Source organism: Melanerpes formicivorus, unplaced genomic scaffold (assembly GCF_026170545.1).
Source record: "Melanerpes formicivorus ecotype bairdi unplaced genomic scaffold, bMelFor1.0.p_v2 SCAF_95, whole genome shotgun sequence".
NCBI classification, from domain to species: domain Eukaryota; kingdom Metazoa; phylum Chordata; class Aves; order Piciformes; family Picidae; genus Melanerpes; species Melanerpes formicivorus.
In genome coordinates, this window is record NW_027142447.1 from 955827 (window position 1) to 970973 (window position 15147).

Here is a 15147-nt window from a genome sequence, read left to right on the forward strand (position 1 = left end):
GCTGGGGAGAGGCCCTGAGCACAGCCCTGTGAGGAGAGGCTGAGGGAGATGAGGTTGCTTAGCCTGGAGAAGAGGAGGCTCAGGGGAGACCTCATTGCTCTCCACAACTCCCTGAAGGGAGGTTGTAGCCAGGTGGGGGTTGGTCTCTTCTCCCAGGCAAGCAGCACCAGAACCAGGGGACACAGTCTCAGGCTGCACCAGGGGAAGTTTAGGCTGGAGGTGAGGAAGAAGTTCTTCCCAGAAAGAAAGATTTGCCATTGGAATGTGTTGCCCAGGGAGGTGGTGGAGTCACCATCACTAGAAGTATTTAAGAAGAGCCTGGATGTGGCACTTGGTGCCATGGTTTAGTTGATTAGATGGTGTTGGATGATAGGTTGGACTCAATCTCCAAGCTCTTTTCCAACCTGGTTAATTCTATTCTATTCATAGCTCTCTGTGATTTTGGGGAGACCGTGACCAGCCCCTGACAAAAGGGTACAAAAAGACAGCAAATTCCAGCATGCATGTGTTGCATCTACCACATAAGACCCTGCTGGAGTGTACACCCACCCCCAAGAACTTGGACTACACCTGTGAGACCTTGTGGGAACCAAGGGTGGTGATCTCACCTCTCTCTTTTTTCTTCCCATTTTCCCCCTGCTCCAGTCCAACCAAGCATCCTTAAGGTGCAAGTGACAGAGTTTTCATCTGCTCTAATAAACCTAACTCATCAGCCATTTGGTGTCAGTTCACCTTCATTTACTCCAAGGAAAATGTCTGAATCTTAACACAACCCACTACCACCCAGGGCTGGGTCAGGACACTGGGCCATGGCACATGGTTGTTCAAGGAAAAGGAGTTTCACAGCTCTTCTTCTTTGGAGGCAGCAAAGAGGGAAAATAATTGCCTCAACATTTGCTTGGTCTTCCCCCCAGACCCCCTCCTCCAAAGCAGATCAGACATCTGATGTAATCCCAGATTAAAAGATTCAAGAGATCTGAACACAAAGCACCACACTCCAAAGTTCCTAAGAGCATCTGACTTTTGCTCAGGGGAGATCACTGCTGCTATAAAGGAGACTGTATGGCAGCCTTCCAGTACCTGAAGGGGGCCTACAGGAAATCTGGGGAAGGGTTGTTTGCAAGGCCTTATAGCACTAGGACAAGGGGCAATGGTTTTAAGATAGAGCAGCATAGATTTAGACTGGACATTAAGAACAGTTTCTTTACTATGAGGGTGATAGAACACTGGAGCAGGTTGCCCAGGGAGGTGGTTGAGGCCCCATCCCCAGATATATTCAAGGTCAGGCTTGATGGAGCTCAGAGCAACCTGAACTAGTTGGTGATGTCCCTGCTTACTCAGGGGGGTTGGGCTAGATGACCTTTAGAGGTCCCTTCCAACCCAGTGCATTCTACCATTTCTCAAGAAAAATCAGGATCAGGACAAACAATTCAAAGGCAAAAATAAAAAGTAAAGAAATTCAGAAGATGGAAGCCTAGCACCCACCCCCTGCCACCTGCCTTCCCCCCAGCCCTAGGTGAGACTAGCAAAATAGGACCAGGTGCAGGTGTTCTTCCTTTTCTTCCCTTGGCCAGAAGCACAGGAGACAAAGTATTTGCACTGCCCCTGTAGACAATGACTCCCAGAAAAGAATCTTACTTCATATGCATGAGGGAGAGACACCTCCACTGAGACACACACTGAAAAGGAATCTTGTTTACTCCAAGCCACAGAGAGGCTGGAATTAACTCCTGTTAACTGCCTTGGGACTGCTTTACACTGGGAAAGCAAGGATGTGCCATAGAACCATAGAATCAATAAGGCTGGAAAAGACCTCAAAGGTCATCAAGTCCAACCTGTGAACTGACTAAAAGAAAATGAAACAGTGACAACTCAGCCACAGAGCCACCAAGGCTGGAAAAGACCTCAGAGATCATCAAGTCCAACCTGTCACCCAACACCTCATGACTAGACCATGGCACCAAGCACCACATCCAATCCCCTCTTGAACACCTCCAGGGATGGTGACTCCACCACCTCCCTGGGCAGCACATTCCAATGCCTAACAACTCTCTCTGTGAAGCACTTTCTCCTCCTCTGTGTATTATTGGAATCATTGAATCAATAAGGTTGGAAAAGACGTCATAGATCGTCAAGTCCAACCTGTCACCCAACACCTCATGACTAAACCATGGCACCAAGTGTCACATCCAGTCCCCTCCAGGGATGGTGACTCCACCACCTCCCTGGGCAGCACATTCCAATGGCTAACAACTCTCTCAGTGAAGAGCTTTTTCCTCACCTCCAGCCTAAACTTCCCCTGGTGCAGCTTGAGACTGTGTCCTCTTGTCCTTGCATGACCATCACTAAACAACAATTTTTTTGCATATAAAAGTCATCTACATATATATTTACATATATACACACTCACACATATATGTATCATCCTACCAGTAAGTCATACAATTCAACAGCAAGATCAGGTCACACTGCAAAGCTGCCAGAATCATAGAATCAATAAGGTTGGAAAAGAGCTCAGAGATAGTCAAGTCCAACCTGTCACCCAACACCTCAGGACTAAACTATGGCTTCAAATGCCACAAACAATCCCCTCTTGAACACCTCCAGTGATGATGACTACACCACCTCCCTGGGCAGCACATTCCAATAGCCAATCTCTCTCTCTCTGTGCAGAACTTTCTCCTAACATCCAGTTTGAACCTCCCCTGGCACAGCTTGAGACTGTGTCCTCTTGTTCTGGTTGCCTGGGAGAAGAGACCAACCCCCTCCTGGCTACAACCTCCCTTCAGGGAGTTGTAGACAGCAAGAAGGTCTCCCCTGAGCCTCCTCTTCTCCAGGCTAAGCAACCCCAGCTCCCTCAGCCTCTCCTCACAGGGCTGTGCTCCAAACCCCTCCCCAGCCTCGTTGCCCTTCTCTGGAGATGTTCAAGTGTCTCAATGTCCTTCTTGAGGGGCCCAGAACTGAACACAGGACTCAAGGTGTGGCGTAACCTGTGCTGAGCACAGGGGCACAATGACTTCCCTGCTCCTGCTGGCCACACTAATTATGATGCAGGCCAGGATGCCATTGGCCTTCTTGGCCTCCTGGGCACACTGCTGGCTCATGTTCACCCTATTGTCAACCAGTACCCTCAGGTCCCTTTCTGCCTGGCTGCTCTCCAGCCACTCCTACCCCAGCCTGTAGCACTGCATGGGGCTGCTGTGACTGAAGGGCAGCACCTGGCATTTTTACTTGTTAAATGTCATGCCCTTGGACTCTGCCCATCTGTCCAGCCTGGCAGGGTTCCTCTGCAGAGCCCTTCTACCCTCTAACAGATCAACTCCTGCTCCCAACTTGGTGTCATCTGCAAATTTACTACTGGTGGACTCAATCCCCTCATCCAAATCATCAATAAAGATATAGAACAGGATGGGGCCCAGCACTGATCCCTGGGGCACACCACTGGTGCCTGGCTGCCAGCTGGCTGTGGCACCATTCACCACCACTCTCTGGGCTCAGCCTCCAGCCAGTTCCTAACCCAGCTCAGAGTGCTGCTGTCCAAGCCAGGGGCTGACAGCTTGGCCAAGAGTTTGCTGTGGGGGACAGTGTCAAAGGCCTTGCTGAGGTCCAGGTAGACCACATCCACAGGCCTCCCCACATCCACCAGGCTGTCACCTGGGCACAGAAGGAGATCAGGTTGGTCAGGCAGGACCTGACCTTCCAATCGGCCTAAAATCCTGTTTCCTGTAAGTCCAGCACTGACGCCATGAAGGCAAGAGCAGGAGCACTCTGTTCCCCTGAAGGGGGGGTGTAGCCAGGTGGGGTTGGTCTCTTCTCCCAGGCAACCAGCACCAGAACAAGAGGACACAGTCTCAAGCTGTGCCAGAGGAAGTTTAGGCTTGTGGTGAGGAGAAAATTCTTCACTGAGAGAGTTGTTAGCCATTGGAATGTGCTGCCCAGGGAGGTGGTGGAGTCACCATCCCTGGAGGGACTCAAGAGGGGATTGGATGTGGCACTTGGTGCCATGGTTTAGTCAGGAGGTCTGTGGTGACAGGGTGGATGCGATGATGTTTGAGGTCTCTTCCAACCTGCGCGACACCGCGCGCGACACTGTGCGCGACAGCCTTACCAGTCCGGGGGTCAAAGAGCTGGTTGGCCTCCAGGTCGGTGAAGGTGCTGAAGCAAATGGGGCACTTGAAGGAGGCGCGGTTGGTGGAGTCCCTCTCGTCGGTCTCGATCCTCCTCCTCATGTGGTCCAGCTTGTATTTCACCACGTTGACCAGCAGCCGGTAGTTGATGAAGTAGTAGTTGTGGCGCGTGGTCTTGCCGTCGGGCGCCGTCTCCACCCTCATCCTGCACTTGATGAACTTGTCTCCCTTCAGGGTGTTGAGGACGGCCCGCAGCTGCTTCCGGTCAAACTTCAGCAGCTCCAGCATGTCCTCCTCCTTCACGCAGGGGTTCCTGATGAGGATGTCCAGCGCCAGGGCGTGCTCAATGCCGTAAAAGCCACGCACCACATATTTAGCAAGGCGTTTGAGAGCGGCTGGGACCTCAGTGAGGACGTCCGGGTCAGTCATAGCAGGTTCAGATCCCAAGCTTCATGTATACTGCAACGGAAGAAGAAGCAGATGGGCTCTTAGCAGGCCTTCTGACTGCAGAAGTTTACATTCACCTTACTCACAGCTAAAAGAATGGGGGGGTTTTCTATTTCTCTTTCTCAAGCCCTCAACTGCTACTGTGTCCAGTTCTGGGCCCTCAGTTTAAGAAGGACATTGAGACTCTTGAATGTGTCCAGAGAAGGGCAACAAGGCTGGGGAGAGGACTCGAGCACAGCCCTGTGAGGAGAGGCTGAGGGAGCTGGGGTTGTTTAGCCTGGAGAAGAGGAGGCTCAGGGGAGACCTCATTGCTCTCTACAACTGCCTCAAGGGAAGTTGTAGCCAGGAGGGGGTTGGTCTCTTCTCCCAGGCAACCGCACCAGAACAAGAGGACACAGTCTCAAGCTGTGCCAGGGGAAGTTTAGGCTTGAGGTGAGAAGAACATTCTTCCCAGAAAGAGTGATTGGCCCCTGACTCACTTCCATCAGGTAAGGCTACTCCAAAATCTGTGATCATGCATCACAGTGGCCTGATGGATTTGGTTTCTTTGGGGGTTTTGTTTGTTTTAATGAGCAACATTGCCCTCTCACACAACTCCCCAGTAACACTACTCACTGAAGCTTTGCTTCCTTTTAGCCCCCACCCTCTCACACAAGTAACACTACTCACTGAAGCTTTGCTTCCTCTTAGCCCCTACCCTCTCACCCAACTCAAGTAACACTACTCACTGAAGCTTTGCTTCCTTTTAGCCCCTACCCTCTCACCCAACTCAAGTAACACTACTCACTGAAGCTTTGCTTCCTCTTAGCCCCTACCCTCTCACACAAGTAACACTACTCACTGAAGCTTTGCTTCCTTTTAACCCCTACCCTCTCACTCAACTCAAGTAACACTACTCACTGAAGCTTTGCTTCCTTTTAGCCCCTACCCTCTCACCCAACTCAAGTAACACTACTCACTGAAGCTTTGCTTCCTTTTAGCCCCTACCCTCTCACCCAACTCAAGTAACACTACTCACTGAAGCTTTGCTTCCTTTTAGCCCCTACCCTCTCACACAACCCCCAAGTAACACTACTCACTGAAGCTTTGCTTCCTTTTAGCCCCTACCCTCTCACCCAACTCAAGTAACACTACTCACTGAAGCTTTGCTTCCTTTTAGCCCCTACCCTCTCACACAACCCCCAAGTAACACTACTCACTGAAGCTTTGCTTCCTTTTAGCCCCTACCCTCTCACCCAACTCAAGTAACACTACTCACTGAAGCTTTGCTTCCTTTTAGCCCCTACCCTCTCACACAACCCCCAAGTAACACTACTCACTGAAGCTTTGCTTCCTTTTAACCCCTACCCTCTCACCCAACTCAAGTAACACTACTCACTGAAGCTTTGCTTCCTCTTAGCCCCTACCCTCTCACCCAACTCAAGTAACACTACTCACTGAAGCTTTGCTTCCTCTTAGCCCCTACCCTCTCACCCAACTCAAGTAACACTACTCACTGAAGCTTTGCTTCCTTTTAACCCCTACCCTCTCACACAACTCAAGTAACACTACTCACTGAAGCTTTGCTTCCTTTTAGCCCCTACCCTCTCACACAACCCCCAAGTAACACTACTCACTGAAGCTTTGCTTCCTTTTAGCCCCTACCCTCTCACCCAACTCAAGTAACACTACTCACTGAAGCTTTGCTTCCTTTTAGCCCCTACCCTCTCACACAACCCCCAAGTAACACTACTCACTGAAGCTTTGCTTCCTTTTAACCCCTACCCTCTCACCCAACTCAAGTAACACTACTCACTGAAGCTTTGCTTCCTCTTAGCCCCTACCCTCTCACCCAACTCAAGTAACACTACTCACTGAAGCTTTGCTTCCTCTTAGCCCCTACCCTCTCACCCAACTCAAGTAACACTACTCACTGAAGCTTTGCTTCCTTTTAACCCCTACCCTCTCACACAACTCAAGTAACACTACTCACTGAAGCTTTGCTTCCTTTTAGCCCCTACCCTCTCACCCAACTCAAGTAACACTACTCACTGAAGCTTTGCTTCCTCTTAGCCCCTACCCTCTCACCCAACTCAAGTAACACTACTCACTGAAGCTTTGCTTCCTTTTAGCCCCTACCCTCTCACCCAACTCAAGTAACACTACTCACTGAAGCTTTGCTTCCTTTTAGCCCCTACCCTCTCACACAACCCCCAAGTAACACTACTCACTGAAGCTTTGCTTCCTTTTAACCCCTACCCTCTCACCCAACTCAAGTAACACTACTCACTGAAGCTTTGCTTCCTTTTAGCCCCTACCCTCTCACCCAACTCAAGTAACACTACTCACTGAAGCTTTGCTTCCTCTTAGCCCCTACCCTCTCACCCAACTCAAGTAACACTACTCACTGAAGCTTTGCTTCCTCTTAGCCCCTACCCTCTCACCCAACTCAAGTAACACTACTCACTGAAGCTTTGCTTCCTTTTAACCCCTACCCTCTCACACAAGTAACACTACTCACTGAAGCTTTGCTTCCTTTTAGCCCCTACCCTCTCACACAACCCCCAAGTAACACTACTCACTGAAGCTTTGCTTCCTTTTAGCCCCTACCCTCTCACACAAGTAACACTACTCACTGAAGCTTTGCTTCCTTTTAACCCCTACCCTCTCACCCAACTCAAGTAACACTACTCACTGAAGCTTTGCTTCCTTTTAGCCCCTACCCTCTCACCCAACTCAAGTAACACTACTCACTGAAGCTTTGCTTCCTCTTAGCCCCTACCCTCTCACCCAACTCAAGTAACACTACTCACTGAAGCTTTGCTTCCTCTTAGCCCCTACCCTCTCACCCAACTCAAGTAACACTACTCACTGAAGCTTTGCTTCCTTTTAACCCCTACCCTCTCACACAAGTAACACTACTCACTGAAGCTTTGCTTCCTTTTAGCCCCTACCCTCTCACACAACCCCCAAGTAACACTACTCACTGAAGCTTTGCTTCCTTTTAGCCCCTACCCTCTCACACAAGTAACACTACTCACTGAAGCTTTGCTTCCTTTTAGCCCCTACCCTCTCACACAACTCAAGTAACACTACCCACTAAAGCTTTGCTTCCTTTTAACCCTATCCTCTCACACAACTCAAGTAACACTACTCACTGAAGCTTTGCTTCCTTTTAACCCCTACCCTCTCCTGCAACCAAGAAGGTATGTTCCTCTCAAGGGTTACAGCCAGCACAACTGCACAGAAACCAGGTTGTGGGTTTTCAGAGCTTAACAGTGAGTAAATCAGTATTGCCCTGTCTTTCCACCCTTTAGGGTAAGAAAAACCCCAACACTTTCATTCCTTTAGGGTGATTCCCCGCCCAAGCTTCTTTTTTCCCCCCTCTTAGGGCCAAGTGGTATTCACAGTGGTCAAAGTGAATTAGCTGTGACTCTCACACAAAGGACAGTTTAGACTACAGAGCTTTGGATGACAAGTAAAAGGGTTAGCAGTGAGGGATATCCCATCCTGAGTTTGCCATCCAGTACGTGTGAATCTGCAAGTCAGATCCAATCTGCCTGTTGTCACAGGACATTGTCTCTGAGAATCAGTTTCATTCTGTGGGGAGTTTGTAAAGGCTTTCAGTCACTAAAAGATAAATCTTGCTTTTGACTGAACCTGTCAGCAGCATACTGACACCATAAATCAATGTCAAGGCAGAAGCTGGCTAGAAGCCTTTCTTTATTCAAATTGATTAACTCTTATTCAGAGCTTAAGCACAGTATATCATCAATGTAAAAGACCCACTGTAAAAGCCAACCTGGCACTCCAGAAGAGATTTTAAACAGTCAAACTTTTCAAGTCAAAGGCTGCTTTAAGTGCTGCTCTCAAAACCAGCCAACCAACCCAACCCTTCTCTCATCATCAGTTCACTGTCTCCTAAGAATTCCTTAGCAAACACTTGGGAAGGAGACTTGCAGGGGGCGCAGTGACCTTCAAAACAGCAGCTGTAACCAAAAAAAAACAGAGAGAAAGGGAAAAATGCTTTTCAATGAGCACCTCTCACTCCAGACATCTCATCTGAGAGCTGATGGAAGGCATTCCCACTGCAAGAATCTCACTGAGAAGACAGCTGCAGATATCCACAGCAGCTTTCAAAGCAGACTTAAGGCACCATTTCCTGAAAAAACACACTCAAACAGCTTAAGAAAGGAGACCTACACAGGACTAATAGATAAGACCACCACCAAGGGAATGCATTGTGCCTTTGGCTTTCAGCAACAGTTAGAGACTCAGGAATGCTTCTTAATCTCAATTACTAAAGCATTATTTTTTCCCCCCTCAGCTAAAGTTTCTACACATTGATTTCTTCTTTTCCTGCAGAAGAGAAGGCTTCAGGGAGAATTTATTCTGACCTTTCAGTACATAGACGGAGCATATTAGAAGGACAGAAGAGGACAGAAGAGGACAGAAGAGGACAGAAGAGGACAGAAGAGGACAGAAGAGGACAGAAGAGGACAGAAGAGGACAGAAGAGGACAGAAGAGGACAGAAGAGGACAGAAGAGGACAGAAGAGGACAGAAGAGGACAGAAGAGGACAGAAGAGGACAGAAGAGGACAGAAGAGGACAGAAGAGGACAGAAGAGGACAGAAGAGGACAGAAGAGGACAGAAGAGGACAGAAGAGGACAGAAGAGGACAGAAGAGGACAGAAGAGGACAGAAGAGGACAGAAGAGGACAGAAGAGGACAGAAGAGGACAGAAGAGGACAGAAGAGGACAGAAGAGGACAGAAGAGGACAGAAGAGGACAGAAGAGGACAGAAGAGGACAGAAGAGGACAGAAGAGGACAGAAGAGGACAGAAGAGACCAGGTTGGAAGAGATCTTCGAGATCATCCAGTCCAACCTATCACCCAACACCATCTAATCAACTAAACCATGGCACCAAGCACCCCATCCAGTCTCTCCCTAAGCACCTCCAGTGATGGTGACTCCACCACCTCCCTGGGCAGGCCAACACAACAAAGGGTGATGGCTTTAAACCAATAGAGAGGGCACTTCACACTAGACAGAAGAGCCAATGTTTATACACTGACAGTGATGAGATACTCGTTCAGGTTGCCTATAAAGGATGTAGGTGCTCCACCCCTGGAAACATTCCAGGTCAGCTTGGACAAGGCTCTCATCTCTAGCTGATGACGTCTCTGCTTACTGCAAGGGAACTGGACTAGATGGCATTGAAAGATCCCTTGCAACCCAAACCATGCTGTGATTCCTCAGGTCAGCAACCCCATGCAGTGCTACACGCTGGGGTCAGAGTGGCTGGAGAGCGGACAGGGAACTGGTGGTACTGGTTGATGGTAGGCTGAACAAGAGCCTGCAGTGTGCCCAGGCGGCAAGGAAGGCCAATGGCATCCTGGCCTGCATCAGGCACAGTGTGGCCAGCAGGAGCAGGGAGGTCATTGTGCCCCTGTGCTCAGCACTGGTTAGGCCACACCTTGAGTCCTGTGTCCAGTTCTGGGCCCCTCAGTTTAGGAAAGATGTTGAGTTGCTGGAAGGTGTCCAGAGAAGGGCAACAAAGCTGGGGAGGGGTTTGGAGCACAGCCCTGTGAGGAGAGGCTGAGGGAGCTGGGGTTGCTTAGCCTGGGGAAGAAGAGGCTCAGGGGAGACCTTCTTGCTGTCTACAACTCCCTGAAGGGAAGTTGTAGCCAGGTGGGGGTTGGTCTCTTCTCCCAGGCAACCAGCACTAGAACAAGAGGACACAGTCTCAAGCCGTGCCAGGGGAGGTTCAGACTGGATGTTAGGAGGAAGTTCTACACAGAGAGAGAGATTGGCCATTGGAATGTGCTGCCCAGGGAGGTGGTGGAGTCACCATCACTGGAGGTGTTTAGGAAGAGACTGGATGGGGTGCTTTGTGCCATGGCTTAGTTGATTAGATGGTGTTGGGTGATAGGTTGGATTTGATGATCTCAAAGGTCTTTTCCAACCTGGTTAATTCTATTCTGTTCTATCATAGAATGGCTCTGGTCAGAAAAGACCTTTAAGATCATCAAGTCCAACTACTATCTAACTCTACCAAGGCTGGTACCAAACCACAACTTGTAGCACCACAGAGCCAAAGGAGGTGGTAGAGTCACCATCTCTGGAGGTGTTCAAGAAACATGTGGACGTGGCGCTTCAGGACATAGTTTAATGGCCATGGTGGTCTGAGGTGGATGGTTGGACTCAGCAATCCTAGAGGTCTTCATGAGGATTCAACCACCTCCCTGGGGAGCCTATTCCAGGGTGTGAGAACCCTTTCTGTCAAGAGATTTTTTTCTAATGTCAAATCTAAATGTCCCCTGGTGCAACCTGAGGTCATTTCCTCTCATCCTATCCCTTGTTACTAGGGAGAAGAAACTAACACCCACCTTGCTACACCTCCTTTCAGCTAGGTGCAGAGTGGTCAACAACACTGAACACAACCAACTTACTTATGAAAAGAAGAATAGGCATATGTTCATCACACACCAATTTTTATCCTACATCAGAATAGAACAGAACAGAATTAACCAGGTTGGAAAAGACCTTTCAGATCATCAAGTCCAACCTATCACCCAACACCATCTAATCAACTAAATTGAGGCCTAAAGTCAACAACTCAAGATTTGTATGGCTGGCTTGAGAGCAGCCCTGAGGAGAGGGACATGGGGGTGCTGGGGGAGGAGAAGCTCAACAGGAGCTCTCAGTGTGCACTTGCAGCCCAGAAAGCCAATCAGATCCTGGGCTGCATCAAGAGAAGTGTGGCCAGCAGGGCAAGGGAGGCGATTCTCCCCCTCTGCTCAGCTCTGCTGAGACCCCACCTGGAGTACTGCCTCCAGTTCTGGAGCCCCTATTCCAAGAGGGATCTGGAGGTGCTGGAAGGTGTCCAGAGAAGGGCCACGAGGATGAGCAGAGGGCTGGAGCACCTCTCCTATGAGGACAGACTGAAGGAGTTGGGGCTGTTCAGTCTGGAGAAGAGAAGGCTCCCAGGTGACCTCATTGTGGCCTTCCAGTATCTGAAGGGGGCTACAAGAAGGCTGGGGAGGGACTGCTCAGGATCTCAGGTAGTGATAGGACTAGGGGGAATGGAATGAAGCTGGAGGTGGGGAGATTCAGATTGGATGCTAAGAAGAAGTTGTTCCCCAGGAGGGCGGTGAGACACTGGCACAGGTTGTTCAGGGAGGTGGTGGAAGCTTTACCCTGGAGGTTTTTAAGGCCAGGCTGGATGTGGCTCTGAGCAACCTGATCTAGTGTGGAGTGTCCCTGCCCATGGCAGGGGGGTTGGAACTGGATGATCCTTGAGGTCCCTTCCAATCCTAACAATTCAATGATTCTCTGGCTGGATGAAGGACATATTTTGCAGTATCACCTTTGATAATCACATTCTCATGTCAGTGAGGATATGCAGAACAAAGGCATGAGGGGAGCATGCATACACCACTGCCACAACTAGGAAAAGCTAGTTTCTCTAGGAAAAGCTGACATCTGGCCACTCTGCCATGAGGAGTCCCAGGCTACAGCATATGAGCTCCAAATCCTTACTAGCTTTCATCAGGTAAGTCAGACAGTGAAGCAGCTCACAACAGGTACCCAGTGCCATGAGACTATCAGTGTGAAATTCAAAAGCAGGGGACTTCACTGGGGTATCCTTGAGCAGTGATTTCACCTTCCACTGAAGGAGTAAGTCACAGCTGAATTAATTAGTTGTGCAAAGAAAGAAGATAACATCTCCTAATAAGGTTTTAATGGACGTGCATCTGCTTCATAATGATGTCTGCACTGACCTTAATCATTTATGAGCATCAGGAGACACTGGCAGGGAAGAAACAAAAGGACAACAATGGCCAAGACAAACCACTGCACAGTAACAACCTGCAGCAGTGAAGATAAAGCACACTGGGTAGGAGGGACATGAAAAACATCAAATTTATCACAGAATCAGTAAGGTTGGAAAAGACCTCAGAGATCATTGAGTCCAACCTGTCACCCAGCACCTCATGACTAACTAAACCATGGCACCAAGTGCCACATCCAATCCCCTCTTGAACACCTCCAGGGATGGGGACTCCACCACCTCCCTGGGCAGCACATTCCAACAGCAAATCACTTTCTGGGAAGAATTTCTTCCTAACCTCCAGCCTAAACTTCCCCTGGCACAGCTTGAGACTGTGTCTTCTTGTTCTGTTGATGGTTGCCTGGGAGAAGAGACCAACCCCCACCTGGCTACTACCTCCCTTCAGGTAGTTGTAGACAGCAAGAAGGTCACCCCTGAGCCTCCTCTTCTCCAGGCTAAGCAACCCCAGCTCCCTCAGCCTCTCCTCACAGGGCTGTGCTCCAAACCCCTCCCCAGCTTTGTTGCCCTTCTCTGGACACATTCCAGCAACTCAACCTCCTTCCTAAACTGAGGGGCCCACAACTGGACACAGGACTCAAGGTGTGGCCTAAACAGTGCAATGTTAAGGGGCAGAATGACCTCCCTGCTCCTGCTGGACACGTTATTCCTGATGCAGGCCAGGATGCCATTGGCCTTCTTGGCCACCTGGGCACACTGCTGGCTCATGTTCAGCTGGCTGTCAACCAGTACCCCCAGGTCCCTTTTTGCCTGGCTGCTCTCAGCCACTCTGACCCCAGCCTGTAGCACTGCATGGGGTTGTTGTGGCCAATGTGCAGAATCTGGCACTTGGATGTGTTCAATCTCATGCCCTTGGACTCTGCCCATCTGTCCAGCCTGTTGAGGTCCCTCTGCAGAGCCTCTCTACCCTCCAGCAGATCAACTCCTGCCCCCAGCTTGGTGTCATCCACGAATTTACTGATGATGGACTCAATGCCCTCATCCAGATCATCAAGAAAGATATTGAAGAGGATGGGGCCCAGCACTGATCCCTGGGGGACACCACTAGTGCCTGGCTGCCAGCTGGATGTGGCACCATTCACCACCACTCTCTGGGCTCAGCCTCCAGCCAGTTCCTAACCCAGCTCAGAGTGCTGCTGTCCAAGCCAGGGGCTGACAGCTTGGCCAGGAGTTTGCTGTGGGGGATGGTGTCCAAGGCCTTGCTGAGGTCCAGGTAGACCACATCCACAGCCTGCCCCACATCCACCAGGCTGTCACCTGGGCACAGAAGGAGATCAGGTTGGTCAGGCAGGACCTGCCCTTCCTAAATCCATGCTGGCTGGACCTGATCCCTTGGCCATCCTGTAAGTGCTGGTATCTTAAAGGAAGCAGAAAATGGGAATGAAACTCCCATCACCCCTGCTCTGCCTTCTCCTGTGCCAACTCTGGCACACACAGAGACCTGCATGTGCACCAGTTTCTATCACCAAGAGGCAAAACAATACCTTCTTTCTCTCCCTCCCCAACTCCACTGGGTTTTTCAACAGCTGAATTGTCTAGTGGGAAAGTCCAACAACCTATTGAACCAGCAAACATGAAAGGATGCCAGTGGAGAAGATGAGAGAAGAAACTACCTTCCATGGCTGAAGATATGCTAACTGGCCTGGATTCCATGAAAACATGCATTAACTGTGCACTGCTGCACACCCTCTGCAGACTGCTGAGCCTCCTCATGCCTTCTGAGTCACTTGCAATGATACATGTTTGACAAGTCAAACCAATTCAACAGCTTAGTGCCCTTATGCAATGGGATGCTTAGTTGCTTTTCAGGGAACCAGCAAGCTTGGGAAGGCAGAGGAAAACTTACACCCCAAAAGGAAGTATTATGCTGAATTGAAGGGATTCATTGTATGGCCTCAACCAAAGGTCAAACCTGGCAAAACAAAAGTAGCTAGATTTGTTGCAGTGTTAGTTACTCCTCAGGTTCCCATAATCTTTCACCTTCCTTCAAACTGCATATTTCCTACAGGAGCAGACTCAGCTTTAATACCACGTGGAGTGGAGAGCCCCTTACTGCTATCTGCACGGCTTCCTATCCCCTACCCATTTCATGTGTTTTTAAACAGCCAATTGCATAGGCTCCTGTACCACAACCAGAGGGGCTCAGCCGCATCACCTCCAAAAAAAAACCCAAGCAAGGAAAGCCCCACAAAAAACGTACAAGGAGAGGCCGAGAGTGGTTTGGAGCCAAAGGCGAAGTAGGCGCCTAGAGCAGCGGCCCAGCCAGACAACTTGAGGGGCGCACGGACCCCCATGGGCGCTGCTTGCACACCCAGCCCGTCAGCAGCACCCAAAAGAACTAGGGGAAGAGTGGGGGACGTAGTGCCGGGCCTCTGAGGACCACGGATACCCGCCGCTGGGCTCCCGGGAAGCGAGTGGAGGGGGGAGGGGCAGAGGGGTCTCCCAGCCATTAATCTCCCCTGGCAGCACCACGTTGAGTCCCCGCCCGGAACGGCCGCCGGCTGCAGGATGGCACAGCCTGAAGGGGCGAAGCCCGGCGGGACCCCTCCAGCAGCGCAGGGCGGGCACGACCCCGGCTCGCTGAAGCCGGCACTGACCTGCCGCCGCCTCCAGCTCTCGCCGCTCCAAGCAGCGCTTCCGGCGGCTCCGCCAGAGCACGTCACACAGCCGCGCCCTCTTGTGACGTCACGCAGCTCGGGGGATCGCGGCCAACGGGGCTCCCTGTAGTGCACATGCGTAG

At 50.5% G+C, this 15147-nt stretch overlaps 1 protein-coding gene across 1 annotated transcript in view; it reads right to left on the reverse strand.

The window, feature by feature from the left end:
- The window catches only part of GTF2E1 (general transcription factor IIE subunit 1), an 80918-nt gene extending 65841 nt beyond the window's left edge, over positions 1-15077 (reverse strand). Inside the window, exons 1-2 of the mRNA XM_068165925.1 lie at positions 15005-15077; positions 4109-4586 (exon numbers count right to left, since the gene is read on the reverse strand). Of these exons, the coding sequence (XP_068022026.1) occupies positions 4109-4556 (448 nt within the window). The 5' untranslated portion in view covers positions 4557-4586; positions 15005-15077. The remainder of the gene's footprint in view (positions 1-4108; positions 4587-15004) is intronic.
- Positions 15078-15147: the final 70 nt, after the last annotated feature.